Source organism: Zosterops lateralis (assembly GCF_965231275.1).
Source record: "Zosterops lateralis genome assembly, chromosome: 30".
NCBI classification, from domain to species: Eukaryota; Metazoa; Chordata; class Aves; order Passeriformes; family Zosteropidae; genus Zosterops; species Zosterops lateralis.
The window spans coordinates 2,931,538-2,944,856 of record NC_139790.1 but is presented as its reverse complement, the minus strand read 5'-3'; the positions used below and the strand labels follow the sequence as shown (position 1 = coordinate 2,944,856).

At 40.2% G+C, this 13,319-nt stretch overlaps 1 protein-coding gene across 2 annotated transcripts in view; it reads right to left on the bottom strand.

Moving 5' to 3' along the window:
- Positions 1 to 1,297: 1,297 nt before the first annotated feature.
- PPP2R2A (protein phosphatase 2 regulatory subunit Balpha) overlaps positions 1,298 to 13,319 on the bottom strand; it is a 37,704-nt gene continuing 25,682 nt past the window's right edge. For both annotated transcript variants that reach the window (XM_083880345.1, XM_083880344.1), the window contains exons 3-10: positions 10,841 to 10,938; positions 7,800 to 7,965; positions 7,247 to 7,359; positions 6,446 to 6,623; positions 5,599 to 5,763; positions 4,870 to 5,039; positions 4,267 to 4,358; positions 1,298 to 2,294 (exon numbers count right to left, since the gene is read on the bottom strand). In XM_083880345.1, coding sequence (XP_083736471.1) covers positions 2,015 to 2,294; positions 4,267 to 4,358; positions 4,870 to 5,039; positions 5,599 to 5,763; positions 6,446 to 6,623; positions 7,247 to 7,359; positions 7,800 to 7,965; positions 10,841 to 10,938 — 1,262 coding nt within the window. In that variant the 3' untranslated portion in view covers positions 1,298 to 2,014. The remainder of the gene's footprint in view (positions 2,295 to 4,266; positions 4,359 to 4,869; positions 5,040 to 5,598; positions 5,764 to 6,445; positions 6,624 to 7,246; positions 7,360 to 7,799; positions 7,966 to 10,840; positions 10,939 to 13,319) is intronic.

Below are 13,319 nucleotides of genomic sequence, written 5' to 3'. Positions count from 1 at the left end.
CCCCACTCGTTTATTCACCCACTGGAAAGAGCTGCTGTCCCTGGGGCAGTTCGTTTGTTTTACAAGGCTAACAGGTGAAAAATAATAATAAAAAAAAGGTAAAATCCTTACAAAGGCTCATGGTCAGGCATGCATGGTACAAGACATACTGTATTTAAGAGAACTGGATTAATAAATATTAGAATTTTTACATTTTCAAACCACTGCACAAGGACTTAAAAAAAAAAAAAAAAAAAGAAGTGATTGCAATAGTAGTCTTGTTAACAACCTCTAACCCAGCCAAAGTTTTACAGCAGAAACAGTATCTCAGTTGATCAAATCATAATGTCATTTTAATTAACTACCTCTTAAAAGCCACAGAAATAATTAAATACAGGTAACTCAAAAGTGAAAATTCTCCCAGTCAAGGTAAATTCACCATGAATCCAAACTTCACTGAACATTTCCATGAAGGAAGAGCAAAACCTAAAAGCACATTTAGCAAAAATATCTGGAAATAAAAACTCATGAGCCTTATAAAGCATCAATATCTAGTTCATCTTTGGATAAGCCTTATGTGCCGAAGAGTTGAAATCTCTCAATCACTATGAACATTTATTTTTCATGCAGCTTCTGTACTCCACAGGTTTGCCTCCTGGCACCAGCGAACATTTCTGTAAGTGCAGGAATTTTTTTTTTTTTTTTTGCAAAGCCAAAAGCCAGAAGAAAACACTTGCATGGTTAAAACTACATTTCCAGTTAGCAATAAATACAGAAAATCGAGCAGCAGAATGCAGTGCAGTCATTAGCTATGGAACCATGGTGCTGGTACAACAGAACACCACACGAGAGCTCAGACAACTTCTCACAAAGCCACGGGGACTTGGTGCTCTAAACAAGGCAGTAAAGGTATTTCATCCTAAAACAAGGCATTGGACCAAACTAAACATTAAGACATCAGAGTCCCATCGGATGGAATTTAAAACCTGGAGATTTCTGTTATTCCCTTTCTGATTAAAGCAATAAAAAGAGGAGCATTCAAGGACACGGGGAGTGGCTGCTGAGCTCAGGACCTGACAGCAGATGGGAGTGGTCTCACTCTGGCTCAGGTAACTCAGGAGTGAATGCAGGTACCTGTGAAATCCCTCCCTCTCGTCATTCCCGTGAAAAATAATTAATACTGGTTAAAATCATTACAAAAAACATCATTTTATTTTCATGCATCTAAGGTAAAACACAGAGTATTTGTATAAAGAGGTAGATTAAAAAAAAAAAAAAGAAAACAGATTCTCCATTCTTTGTCACTTTTATTCAGTAGTTTGTTTGTTTTTTTCCTTATTTTTTTCTTTTTTTTTTTTTTTTTTTTTTTTTTTTTTTTTTGGTGCCAGACATGGCAAGGAGTGATTACAGTCAACTGTTTATTAAAACATTTGTTGCAACACAGACCCCCTTTACCACTGACCCCAAACGGACCCATTTTATGTGCTTTATTTTGTTTATTTTTTTTTTTCCATACACCACCACCGAGGCGAGGTGGAGGGGGACGAAGGGGGAAGGGGGAGTCCAGGAGGCCAGAAGGAGGAGGAATGCTACAAGCCACAGCAAGAATGAGCTGTATTTAATAAAAAAAGGGGGCCACGAATGATACAGTAATGAGGTTACACAATTAAATCCCATAGCATGATTGAAGGCTTTCCCTGTGTCTGACGTCATCACAATGGAAGGCATAAAAAGTGGAGTAAACTGATGTTGAGACAGTCCAGTCTAGTCCATTAGGCAAGATGGTGCAAGTAGTCATTTAAATTAAAAAGTGCCCTATCCTCACCTAAATGGCTAGCAGGCATGGAGACAACAGAGCCACAGAGCCTTCTCCATGGAGCTATAAAAGTGTGTTGTCATATGGCACATTTTTAAACACTGGAAAGGGGTGCCATAATGGACCTCTCACTCGCTTTTCTGTTACAGGTACAAATGCTAGATTCAACTATTTCAACTATGCAGGAAGTGACTCTTCAGAGTTAGGAATGCCAAACCCCTAATTCATCTTGTCTTGAAATATATACAAGTTGTTTGTGGTGGCTACAGCGATGATGTTCTCCTTGGGGTGCCAGGCCGTGTGCAGGATCTTCTTGTTGAAGTCTAAGCTGTCCACGCTGATCTCGTCCTTCTTCCTCTTGCCGCTGGCGCAGACCTTGCGCGGCTTCAGCACCGTGCGCGGCTTGTTGTTCTCCCGGGACGCCTCCAGGGTGATGTCCCGCTTGGTGTTCCTGTCAAACATCCTGAAGAAGTTGTTGTAGGATCCTGTCATGACGATGCTGCAATAGAGAGAGGGGGAGAAGGAGGAGGGAGGTCAGTGGGGGGATCGTAGGGATGTGTCGCGCTGATTTTTTCAGCCTTCGGATTGTTTTTTGTGTTTCTACTGGAGTTTCTCACGCAAAGGTTTGTGTTTTGTAAATGTGCATTCTTTCTAGAGAGAAGGACAAATTGATGGACTCTGAGTTAACCACTGGGGTCAGAGGGGTGTCCCTCTCATCCCCCAAATCTTAACCAAATCCCAAAAACTATATAAGTTGTGATCCCCCAAATAAATGGCCCTTTTCCTTTTCATCTCACAGCCTGACAGGTGAGTGTGGTTCTCTCGTGTCCTCTTGTGACAGGGATGAGTTTTCCACCCCCAGCAGGTGCTTCCAAATAGGGAAAGTTTCAGTTTCTGCCACCAGATGGACATGAAAGAGCTACACTCACACTCTCCAGTTGTGTGAGAAGACAGGAGTAGTTTATTTGGGATTTTGACTTACAGAGTCTTTGGAGTTTGATCAGGGATTGGGGGACGAGGTTGACACCCCTCTGACCCCACTGGTCAAGTCAGAAGTCCATCAATTTGTCTTTCCCCCAGGAAGGAATGCACAGTTTTTCAAAACATCACACTCTTCTAGGTTGACCAGTGGGGTCGGAGAGGTGTCAACCTCATCCCCCAATCCCTGATCAAACTCTAAAGATTCTATAAAGTCAAAATCTCAAACATCACTCTTTATGTTACAATTCGTGAGAACTCAAGTACAAAAACGCAAAACATCAGAAGGCTGAAAACAAAATCAGGGCGACAAGTTTACCTGTAGACATTTTAGGAAGTTTAATTAGAAAGTTCTGTGTTCTTCTCATGGTAATTGGCTCAGATTATTTAAGAGCACTAAGGAAGTAAAAGGCTTTTTGGAGTGTCTTAGCAAAGTGTCAGAATTTTCTCAGACACCTTTGCATGCCTTTATCATTTGTTTTCTGTAACGTTTGTTATTTTGATAATTGGTTATTTTTATTTATTAAGCCTTTTAACTGACACAACACCTCTGAAGAGCAGTCTTGCTGAAATTCATTTCAGCCACTTCTCTGCAAAGGCTGGACCCTCAGAGATGGATTGACACATCAGCACGTGGCTTATCAGACTCTGGCCAGGTGTTAACCCATATCAGGGAATTCCTCCTCCTTTCAGAAAGCTGGAGGGCCCCAAGCCAGAGCAGGTAAATGGGGAGGAGGTGGCCTCACCCACACCTGCTGCAGCTGAAGGGAAGCAGGCACTGAAATGTTTTATACATTTAAAACCTCCCTCAAAATATCCTTTTTCCTTCCCTAGGTCCTCTGAGGTATTTTCTTAACCAAGCACCTCCAATGTCATTATTTAATTTGCTTTTCACACACACAAACACATGGGAGAGATCCAACAAACCCCAAACACAGCAGATTTTTAGCCACCTGATTTTAGTGACAAACAAGTTTTATGGATTAATGTACTAAGCAGCACATCTAGTTTGTGAAAATCCCTTTCTCAGAAAACCTGATTCTGCTTAAGCTGTTTAGTAAGAAAAACACATTTACAAGTTTCCCTGTCCTTCCTTTGCCTCCAAAAATATTTGAGCAGATAGATGCCTAATTAAAAATAAAAAAATAAAATAAAATAAAGCACCACATTTGACAGTACTGACAGGAAACCAATGAGCTGCTTCAAATGCAGCAAATAAGCAATTAATGACATGATTAGCACAGAAGCAAAAACTGCCCTCACTGGGGTTACTGGCAGGTCTCTGCCATGAAAAAATCCCTGTAAAAAGGAACATTCCTGGAAGGTTTTCCCCTTAGAGCTCTGGTGCAGATTCTTCCAGAGCTAATAATGCCCATGTTAAAGTCTGCTGAAGTACTACAATGTTGTCTAAAATCAGGTATTGGAGGTCCACTGTCCATTTCAAGAATAAATTGGAAAGATGTGAAGTGCAGAGGGACAGGAATTCCACTTGCCTGTCTGAGCCATTCCAACAGCACTCAAACTTGTCAAAAATGCAATCGTTCTCATAGAGTGAGCAGAGTTTACTTCTGAGGTATTCGTGCACCTGGAAAAGAGGGATCAGAGAAACTGAGTGAGCATCAGACCCACACACCTGTAATAAAAAAAAACAGCCTTCCCAGACTGCTCCAAAAGCAAGGACCTGACAGTGTTCACAACAGCTCTTTCTTAGAAAGAAAACAGCGATTTTCAGTGGCAACTAAAAATATTTTATGAAAAGGAAATGTTCCACCTCCTGTTTTCTTCAGGAAATAACAGAGAACATAAAGACGGCCAAAGGCTTATCATGGTTTTCCTGGCTGGAGATCATCTCTCCACTTCCCAGATTATTCCCACTGGGTAAGAGAGAGGCTTTTCCAGCCCCAGACACAGGTTTGGGTTCTGCCACCACCCTGCAAACACCAAGATCTTCAGCAGGAGTGTGGAATCCCCAAACCCCAGGAATGCTCTGCCTCAATCTACAGACAAAACTGTAACTGCCACATCCAGACCATCAGTAAGACTCAGCCTCCGTCCAGGTTTTTTAATTTCCAACCCAGGTGGTTTTCCCCCCATACCTGGTATGTTTCCACAGGTCTATTTTCCATATTTAAATCCCAGATCTTCACTGACAGATAATCTCTAGTCATCATATACCGACCACTATGGCTAAATTTGACATCAGATATGGAAGAGATGATTTCAGAGAAAAATGATCTGTTGCTAGGATCTTCTGGTTCTTCAAACACTGCAGGGAAACAACACAGGCATTTCAAGAGGTAAGTTTGTGTCTCTTTGATACAAGACACCCAAATTATTTTAACATTGTCTCAAAAGGACTTCCACCTTGTGTTACTCTGTGTTATATAAAATAACTTTCAAGGAGAAACATTTAATATTGTACCTTAATGTTAATGTTGTACATAAATGTTGTACATAAATGTTGTACATAAATGTTGTACATAAATGTTGTAATACAGTTGCCATACTCTTGTTGTTGTAGCAAGCCAAGGTCAGCTTTTAAATAAATGAATTATTTGCTAATAAAATGAAGTCTTGATTCATAGAAGCAAGATTTCCAGCACCAAGTACAGACCAAATGGCCTTTAACCACCTCAAGTCTGCAAAAAGCCATTCCTGCTGTCTAAGCAGAAGCTGTTATTCATTTTATTCACTATTTTTACTCCAGAAAAACCCTAATTTTACAGTTTTAGGCTTTAGATCATTCAATTGACTAGCGGAATGCACAGAGACAAGCGAGTGTTTGCTGTAAGCCCAGAGGAAATGCCCTGCAGGGCAGCACTCACACTTGGAGTGCCTGTCACACAGGGCTGACGCCCTCATGTCACACAGGCGGATGGTGCCTTTGCTGCTGCTGTAGACAAACGTGCTGCAGCTGTTGGGGTGGAACTCTGCAGCTGTGATCACCTCTGTCAGCTCCTCCATGTTGGCAGGTTTGATATCTACGATGTCTGCGCCGGCTCGTTAGGGAATTGCCTCCAGTGAAATTGGTTTTTTCCCCCCACAAAGGTGTTTTTTTCAGTTTTAGATCTGTCAGAAATGTTGCTCCAGGCTTGTGGGAGCCAGGGAAGAGTTAAAATCAAGCCACATAATTTGTTGGCAAAGCAAAGTGGTAACATCACATTCTCTATCAGTTTCAAGCTAATTCTTACAGCAGCAAAAAGCTGCTTCAGTTTTGCTCCACTCCATCAGTAATTAATTCTACACTACAAATTATCTCCCAAGTCTTTCATATAGAATTTTATTTCGCTTGTATTCTATTTACATTACATTATAAAATGCTATTTTGCATTAAAAACTTGACACAGGTGTGGCTGCTCCATCCCTGGAAGTGCCCAAGGCCAGGCTGGAGTAATTTGGGATAGTGGGAGGTGTCCTGCCCACCTGGATGAGCTTTAATGTCCAAACCAAACCAAACCAAACCAAACCAAACCAAACCAAACCAAACCAAACCATTCCTTCTCCAGAAGTAAAAGCCCTTACAATTACTAGGAAGAAATAACCAGGATTAATTCAGATTAATTCCCTGTATATACAAATACTATATATATTCTATTAAAAATTTCTCATGAAAGGAAATAAAATCCACCAGTTTTCCTGCTCCCAGCCCACAGAACAATGGCCAAAGGATACTAAAACTTCTGTCTGTGATTTCTAGGTGCCACAGGTTGATCCGCAGGTCGTCTGCAGACAGGTAAGTTTCATAGTCACTATTGATGGAGATGGAATTGATGTGATACGTGTGGGCATTGGCAAATATCCTCCGTGGGCTGGCCTCCACCATCAGGTCCATAGGCCTGAACACTGGCACCTGCAGGGAGAGAACAGGGCAAAGGTGAGACCCAAACCTACCACAGAGACAGCACTGCTCAGCACAGCCCTTCAGCATTCCTTCAACTGGATAAAATATTTTAAAATATACTATTTAAATATTCAAGTATTAAATATAAAAATATATAACATTAAATACTATAAATATTATATAAAAATATATATAATTGCATAATTTAATATAACTCAATACATTATATTATATATAACAATAGGTATTAATCATTATAGCTATATTATATTAACTATATTAATCATTATAATGATATAATACACAATAAAATTATTAATACATAACATATAATTAACAGAATATAGTAATGATCACATAATAATTATATATTAATTTATTGTATGATAATGTATAAATATATATAAATATAATTTAATATTATATATTAAATATAAAAATTAAAATATTCAAATATTCTAAATATTTAAAATATTTGGCAGTGTTTCTGCCAAACAGATGGAAATCTTCCCATCCTTAATTTCACCTTTCCATCACAGGAAAAAAGAAGTTAAGGATGTGAAGGGGCAGTTTCTCCCAGAGCCATGGGCTGGGAGAGGAGAAATCAGCTTTTAGTGATTTCAGCTACTCACCCGTAGTGTTGTAACTGTAGTAGGATCCCTATACCGTCCATCCTCCTCCTTTAAATTATAACCCTCGGGTCTTTTGTCCCTTTCACTGATTTTCCATAATTTTATTGTTTTATCTGCAATGAACCAGGCAGAGATTAAAGATGAAGAGCTGTGGAGAGACATCACTGCTGATGCCTTCAAACAAGACAAGGCCTCCCACGTGCACCAAAAAAGACAAAAATGCTGCTTGGGGAAAACAAAATGAGATAAAAAGCATTAAAAAACCTCCTCCACAGTTTGTTCTTTTTATACGAGTTAGAGCAAGTTTCAGTTAGGACAGGGATTGCTCTGAATGATTAATGAAAGCCCTGACACAGGACTCACATACACATGAAGGTCTCTGGGCTATAAAGCAAATAAATCCCAAATAAACCCTCCCTGTGCCCAGGAAATCCACCAAAACCAGACCCTTGGGAGTTAAACCCTGCTTGATTCCAACCTTTTGGAGAGGATTAGACCAAATCCTAATAGCAAATCTACACAATAACATGTTGTGGTGCAAAATAAAACTTACCATTTGTAGACAATAAAAACTGAGCAGCATTTTTCTGGGGTAACCACCTAATTTTGTTGATCTTCTCTTCAATTTCTAAACTTTTCAAGTAGTCAAACTCTGGTTCATGGCTTTGAAAGGTACTGTAAACATTGTATTCTCCCCTACTGTGAGACTGGGTTTTGTTCTGAAAAGAGAATTAAATGATCAAGACACGTAGACAATGCACACTGGGGCACAACCTGCTGCATTTTCATGAGTGTGGCAACCAAAGGAGATGAGCATCATCTCTGTTGCAACAAGTTTATTAAAGTTTCTACTCTTTTGGCCAAGAAAACATCAGACTTAATTTTCCAGAAACTCCCCTCAGGATGTGAATAACATCTCCATGAAGTTTTCACATTAATGGCTGAGCAGCTGAACAAACTAATATTTTGCCTAATTGTATTACTAAAAAAAAAATTCTTTAATTTTTCTACTTTTGCTGTTTCAAGGGAATATTCCTTCCCCTGTAACACAGACACACAAATGGCAAATCTACTCTGTGAGTGCATTCAGCTTTCCAGGCACACCATGGAAATCCCACGTGGCACCTCTAAATTTACACCAACAGCTCCACTATTCTGCCTTATAATCTCCAATTCCCTTGGGAGCTCCTGGAACTGCTTAAGCAGCTTTTTCTTCCTCATTCTAGAAGGGCAAAAAGCTCCTCACCTCTGCTGAAAACAGCTCTGGCATCAGAGTCACCCCTGCAGTCACCTGTGCAGGTGGAAATGTTTGAAAAGCTGAAAATCTTGCACAATTCCTCTTTCTAAAAGTTGCACCAAAATATTGCACTGCATGGACTGAACCTTGAATTTCATCCTCTGAGTGCAGAAAACTGGATCCATGTTGGGTGTAGTGCTCCCCATGTCTACCTGAAGTGGTTTCAAGCTGAATTTTGTGGTTTATTCCTGTCCCACCCACTGCAGAGATTGCACCATCAGATGCCTTTGCTGTGATATGTTCCTGGCTGGGGACTTTGTTCCTTCCTTCCTTCCCTGGTGTCTCATGTCCATGGGCTCATTTCATCCCTCAGTGCCTCACCAAAACACATCTGATACAGCCCTTGCTGGCCCACATTTGTCACATTCCTCACATCATTTTCTTGTGCTTCATACCCTGAGAGCTGGCAGGAAAACAAGCTGGGCCAGGGGAGGGATAAGGGGGAAAAATGCTTGGAAATCACATTTGGCACCAGAATTTTGTACCTCACCTGTCCCTCACACTGCTTTTCCCACCCTGGAGAATGGAAGGGACTTTGTTCTAAGCCTCAGCCAGAACTAAGAAGTGAAGCTGGGTCACTGCATGGAACAGCTTGGAAAGGAAATCTGTTCTGCTGTAGGAAATGCCTTAGGAAATCCAGGGAACTTTCCTTTAATTCCAGACTTACCATAAGCACTGAGGTTTAAATATTCTCTGTGTGTATTCTAGTAAAACTTTACAGGACCAGAATAATACATAAACCCAGTAATATGTGCAATCCATCCTTGGGATAAAAATCAAAATTTAAACTCTCAATCTCACGGTGCTCAAAGGGGAAAAAAAAAATATTCCAAAGAAGGAGAGGTGCTGGCCCAAGTGCCTGATGTTAAATTCCAATTTAGGTAATTGCACTGAGCCTACGCAAATTCCTGCTCAGTTTCTGGGAGCTGCAGGATTCACTTCCTGCCTGGCACTGACTGATGTCACTGACTGCCACATTCCAAGCCGGAGGTGGCAGCAGTTTGGCAGTGGGTGAAGCCACAAAGGTTTGCAGAGCTCTTCACACAGCCCCTGTCAGCGTTTCTCCTCCTGCAGGCTCGGTCTGCAAAGCTCTTGGAAGGAGGAGGCACAGAATTCCAGATAAAACACTTCTATTTGATATACTTGTACATCTAAAACCCTGCTCTAGACAGCTATTGGTTGGGAATTAAGGGAATTAAGGCCCTAAATACAAATCATTCCCAAAAAATGCCAAAAACAATTCTGTGGAATTTCATCTGACAAGCCAAGTGGTTCTTCCTTCCCCTGGATCCCAGTCCTAAGGATGTGAGCTTGGATTATGCTCCAAAAACCATTTTGAGTCATTTAAACACAGCTCACCTGAGGGCAGGCAAGGAACTGCTGCAACTTTTAAGCTACACAAGAGGATTCTTAAAAAGCATCGAGCTACAATTCAAGGATTAAAAGTAATAAAGAAATAAAAAGAAAACAATAAAAAGCCACGAAATACCTCAGAGGAGTTGGTGCCAGGCAGCCCCACTAATTCAAGGATTAAAAGTAATAAAGAAATAAAAAGAAAACAATAAAAAGCCAGGAAATAGCTCAGGAGCTGGTGCCAGGCAGCCCCACTAGATGTCCCCACTGACCGAGGGACGGCGCCTCGCCCACGGACCAGCCCCCTGCTCTGGGAACTGCAACTCCCCAGCTTTGCCACTTTGCAAATGGAAATTGAAGTAAAAAATAATCAAAAACTAGCAGTGGCATCTATTTCAGTAATTTCTCCCTACATTCTGACCACAGCAACTTCCTAACTACAGCCTCAGTTAAAATCAGGCCCTGCAGCTCCAGTGCCCACTGACATGGGGGTAGAGCCTAAAGACCAAAAACAAGGAGAAAAGAGAAGAAATACCTCTTGTATGAGGATTCTGTGGTTTTACCTGACTGCCACCAGAGTGGAAAAGGATATCTGAGGTCACAGTCACACATTTTGCTTAAGGGCAACTTTTAATACAGTAAAATCTGAAATCATTGTCACAGCCAGGAAGAATCATTGTAAAAGAACCAACTTCAGCTCCCTTAAAGGCCCTTTGTGTCCCATCCCTTTCTGGTTTTCACTGTCAACATCCTTTAGTACCACAGGCAAAGAGTGTTTGAAATAATTCCTATCAGTGTCACAAAGTTCTCATTAAATTCCAGTGTTGCAATCACTTATCACACAGGCGTGCACTTTGTGTAAAGGCTTTTATAAAAACACGCTCCTTGTCTTTAAAAAGGGAATAGAAAGAACATGAAACACAGTGTAATTAGACAGCACTCACCTCCTGCTCCTGTTGAAAGATGACAACTCTCCCTCCCTTGTCTCCTGTTGCTAACAACTCTCCAGAATGGTTAAATTCTACTGTAGAAATTATATCCGCTGCGGAACAACAAAAATAAACCCCACGGATTAATCATCCTTCTAAATAACAAGTGGCCGAGAAAGCCACGATTAAAAAAAAACAACAAACCATTAAAAAAAAAAAATATCATACTTTAGTTAAAGGACATCTATAAAATGCAAGCAGAAGTTTTTTTCCAAAAAACGACAGTAATTTTTTTATGCTGTTCATTTGACAAGTATTTATAGATCACCGTGCCAGAGCTACAAGCTCAGTGTTGTGCATCGCTTTGTTCTTAAAGGTTTAATATCATCAACCTCTTAGAACTGATTTTTCTACTCTGAACTGTACCTTCCTAGAAAAACTGTGTACATTTATTTTCTCCATTTTTCCTAATTGCATGATTTAGTTACCATCATTATCCATATGACCTCAAAGCACCTTTTTTGGATTTTTTTTTTAAGGACTCAGTAAACATTTGATAACTTGAAGGCAAAAGGTATCAGGGGAGAAAAATTCAGATATCAGCAAGGAATAAACAGCTGCAGAAAATTAGGAAAAAACCTCAACAGGATCCAAAAACCTGAGTATCTCTTCTGGATGTAGAAGGTTTACGTTATCACAAGTGTTCCTATAGGGAGTGAGGGAATGCTAAAATTAAATTGTGAATATTCACTGACAAGAATTGCAATCCCAGTATCCAACAGAGCTGTTCATACACCAGAAAGGACAAATTACAATTTAAACTCAAACCCACCCATTCACATTTCCAAAGGAACAAATGCTCCTCAGACTCAAAACCCTTGAATCAGAAGCCAAACCATTCTTGAAACACCAAACTGCAACACAACTCTATAAATCTAATTTTCCGCAGGAGAAGCTACATGAGAGTTTTACAAGCCTTGAAGCCATTTCAGTTCCCTGCCAGTCAGCTGGAGATAAACAGTATTTTCTGTGGGATGTTTTTTTTTTCTCCATTGCATCCATAACATTTTAGAGTTAACAAAAGATCAATACCTGCCTGACTTAGAGCCAAACAGCAGCTCCACAGAGTTTTGTACTGTACAAAATACAGAAAATATTTGTGTTGTTTTGGCCTAGAGATCCCCCCACCAACCTCCCTGGCACTGCTCAGAGTCGCTGGAACATCTCCAAACAGAGTAAGGGATAAAAATAAAACCTCAGTCTGTACCTCACTGAACCAGGACCCAGAACACACACAAAGAAACTTTAATTCCAGTGTTCATCATTTCCCCCCACCCCAGAAGGCAGCAGTGACTTCAGGCAGTCTTTCTTCTGTTTGTGACCAAGATTAAATGATTTATATCACATCTGTAAGGCTGAAGATGCAAATCTGAGGTGCAGATGTGATATTTAATAGGCACCTCCCCACAGAGATAACAAACAACCCATTCATGTGCAGAGAGAGGGAGGTGCAAACCAACAGCCCAATTTTGACAGGGTTGTAACTCCTCCAAGAGGAAAAGACCTTAAAAATTATCAATTAATTGAAGAAAAACACACTGACATCTCTCACTCAGCAGTGAGGAGGACACAGAATAATCACTATTGTGAAAAACACCACAAACTCTGACAGTCTTGAAACTGATAAGACAACACAGTAAATTATCAGCAGATCCAATGTGTCCATGTGTGTGGAAAGAGAAGAGCAAAGAAAAAATACCTTAGAAGTCTCATATATCTAAGAACAGATGGATAAATTAATCAAAATACTTATTTGGTGAAAGTCACTGGAAAGTTTAAAACAGGCAGCAACAGCAGCCAGAAAAACCTTTAATTAAGGATAAAAATCTCTATTTTCCTAGTTGTGATGATGCTATATATTGTATTTACCAATAATACAAATCTCATATATAGCAGAAAGAAAATCACTTTTCTGTAGATCCCAGACATTCTTGCTTTTTTGCATTTATTTTAATTTTCAGGAGAATCCAAGCTCTCCCCCAGTGATCTCCAAAAGCTGATACAGATCCTGCTCTATCACAGACTCAGGTGCACAAACAAACAAACAAACTTTCAGCAGCCACATCCCACACCTCCCCAAGGAGTCCAGCAGGCTCAGGCAGTGCTGACAAAGGACTGAAAACTCTCCCCAGTGCCTCACTGACACCATGCAGATCATTCCAACTACCTGGATCAGTTTAAGATTAAAATCAAACACATTCCTTAGCAGCAATTCCAATGGATAGATATTAATTTGTTTTAAAATTCAAGATACATCAATAAATACAATGAGCCTTCCACAGGCACATTGGATTTATTGGACTGTTCCTTTTCCACGGGTAAAAAAAATAGTACTACAAACATGACAGAAAAAGTGGTTTCTGCTGAAATAATCCCAAACCAGGGCCAAGAAACAGATTTTTACAAAGAAATCTGTACTAGAGAGCAAACCAGC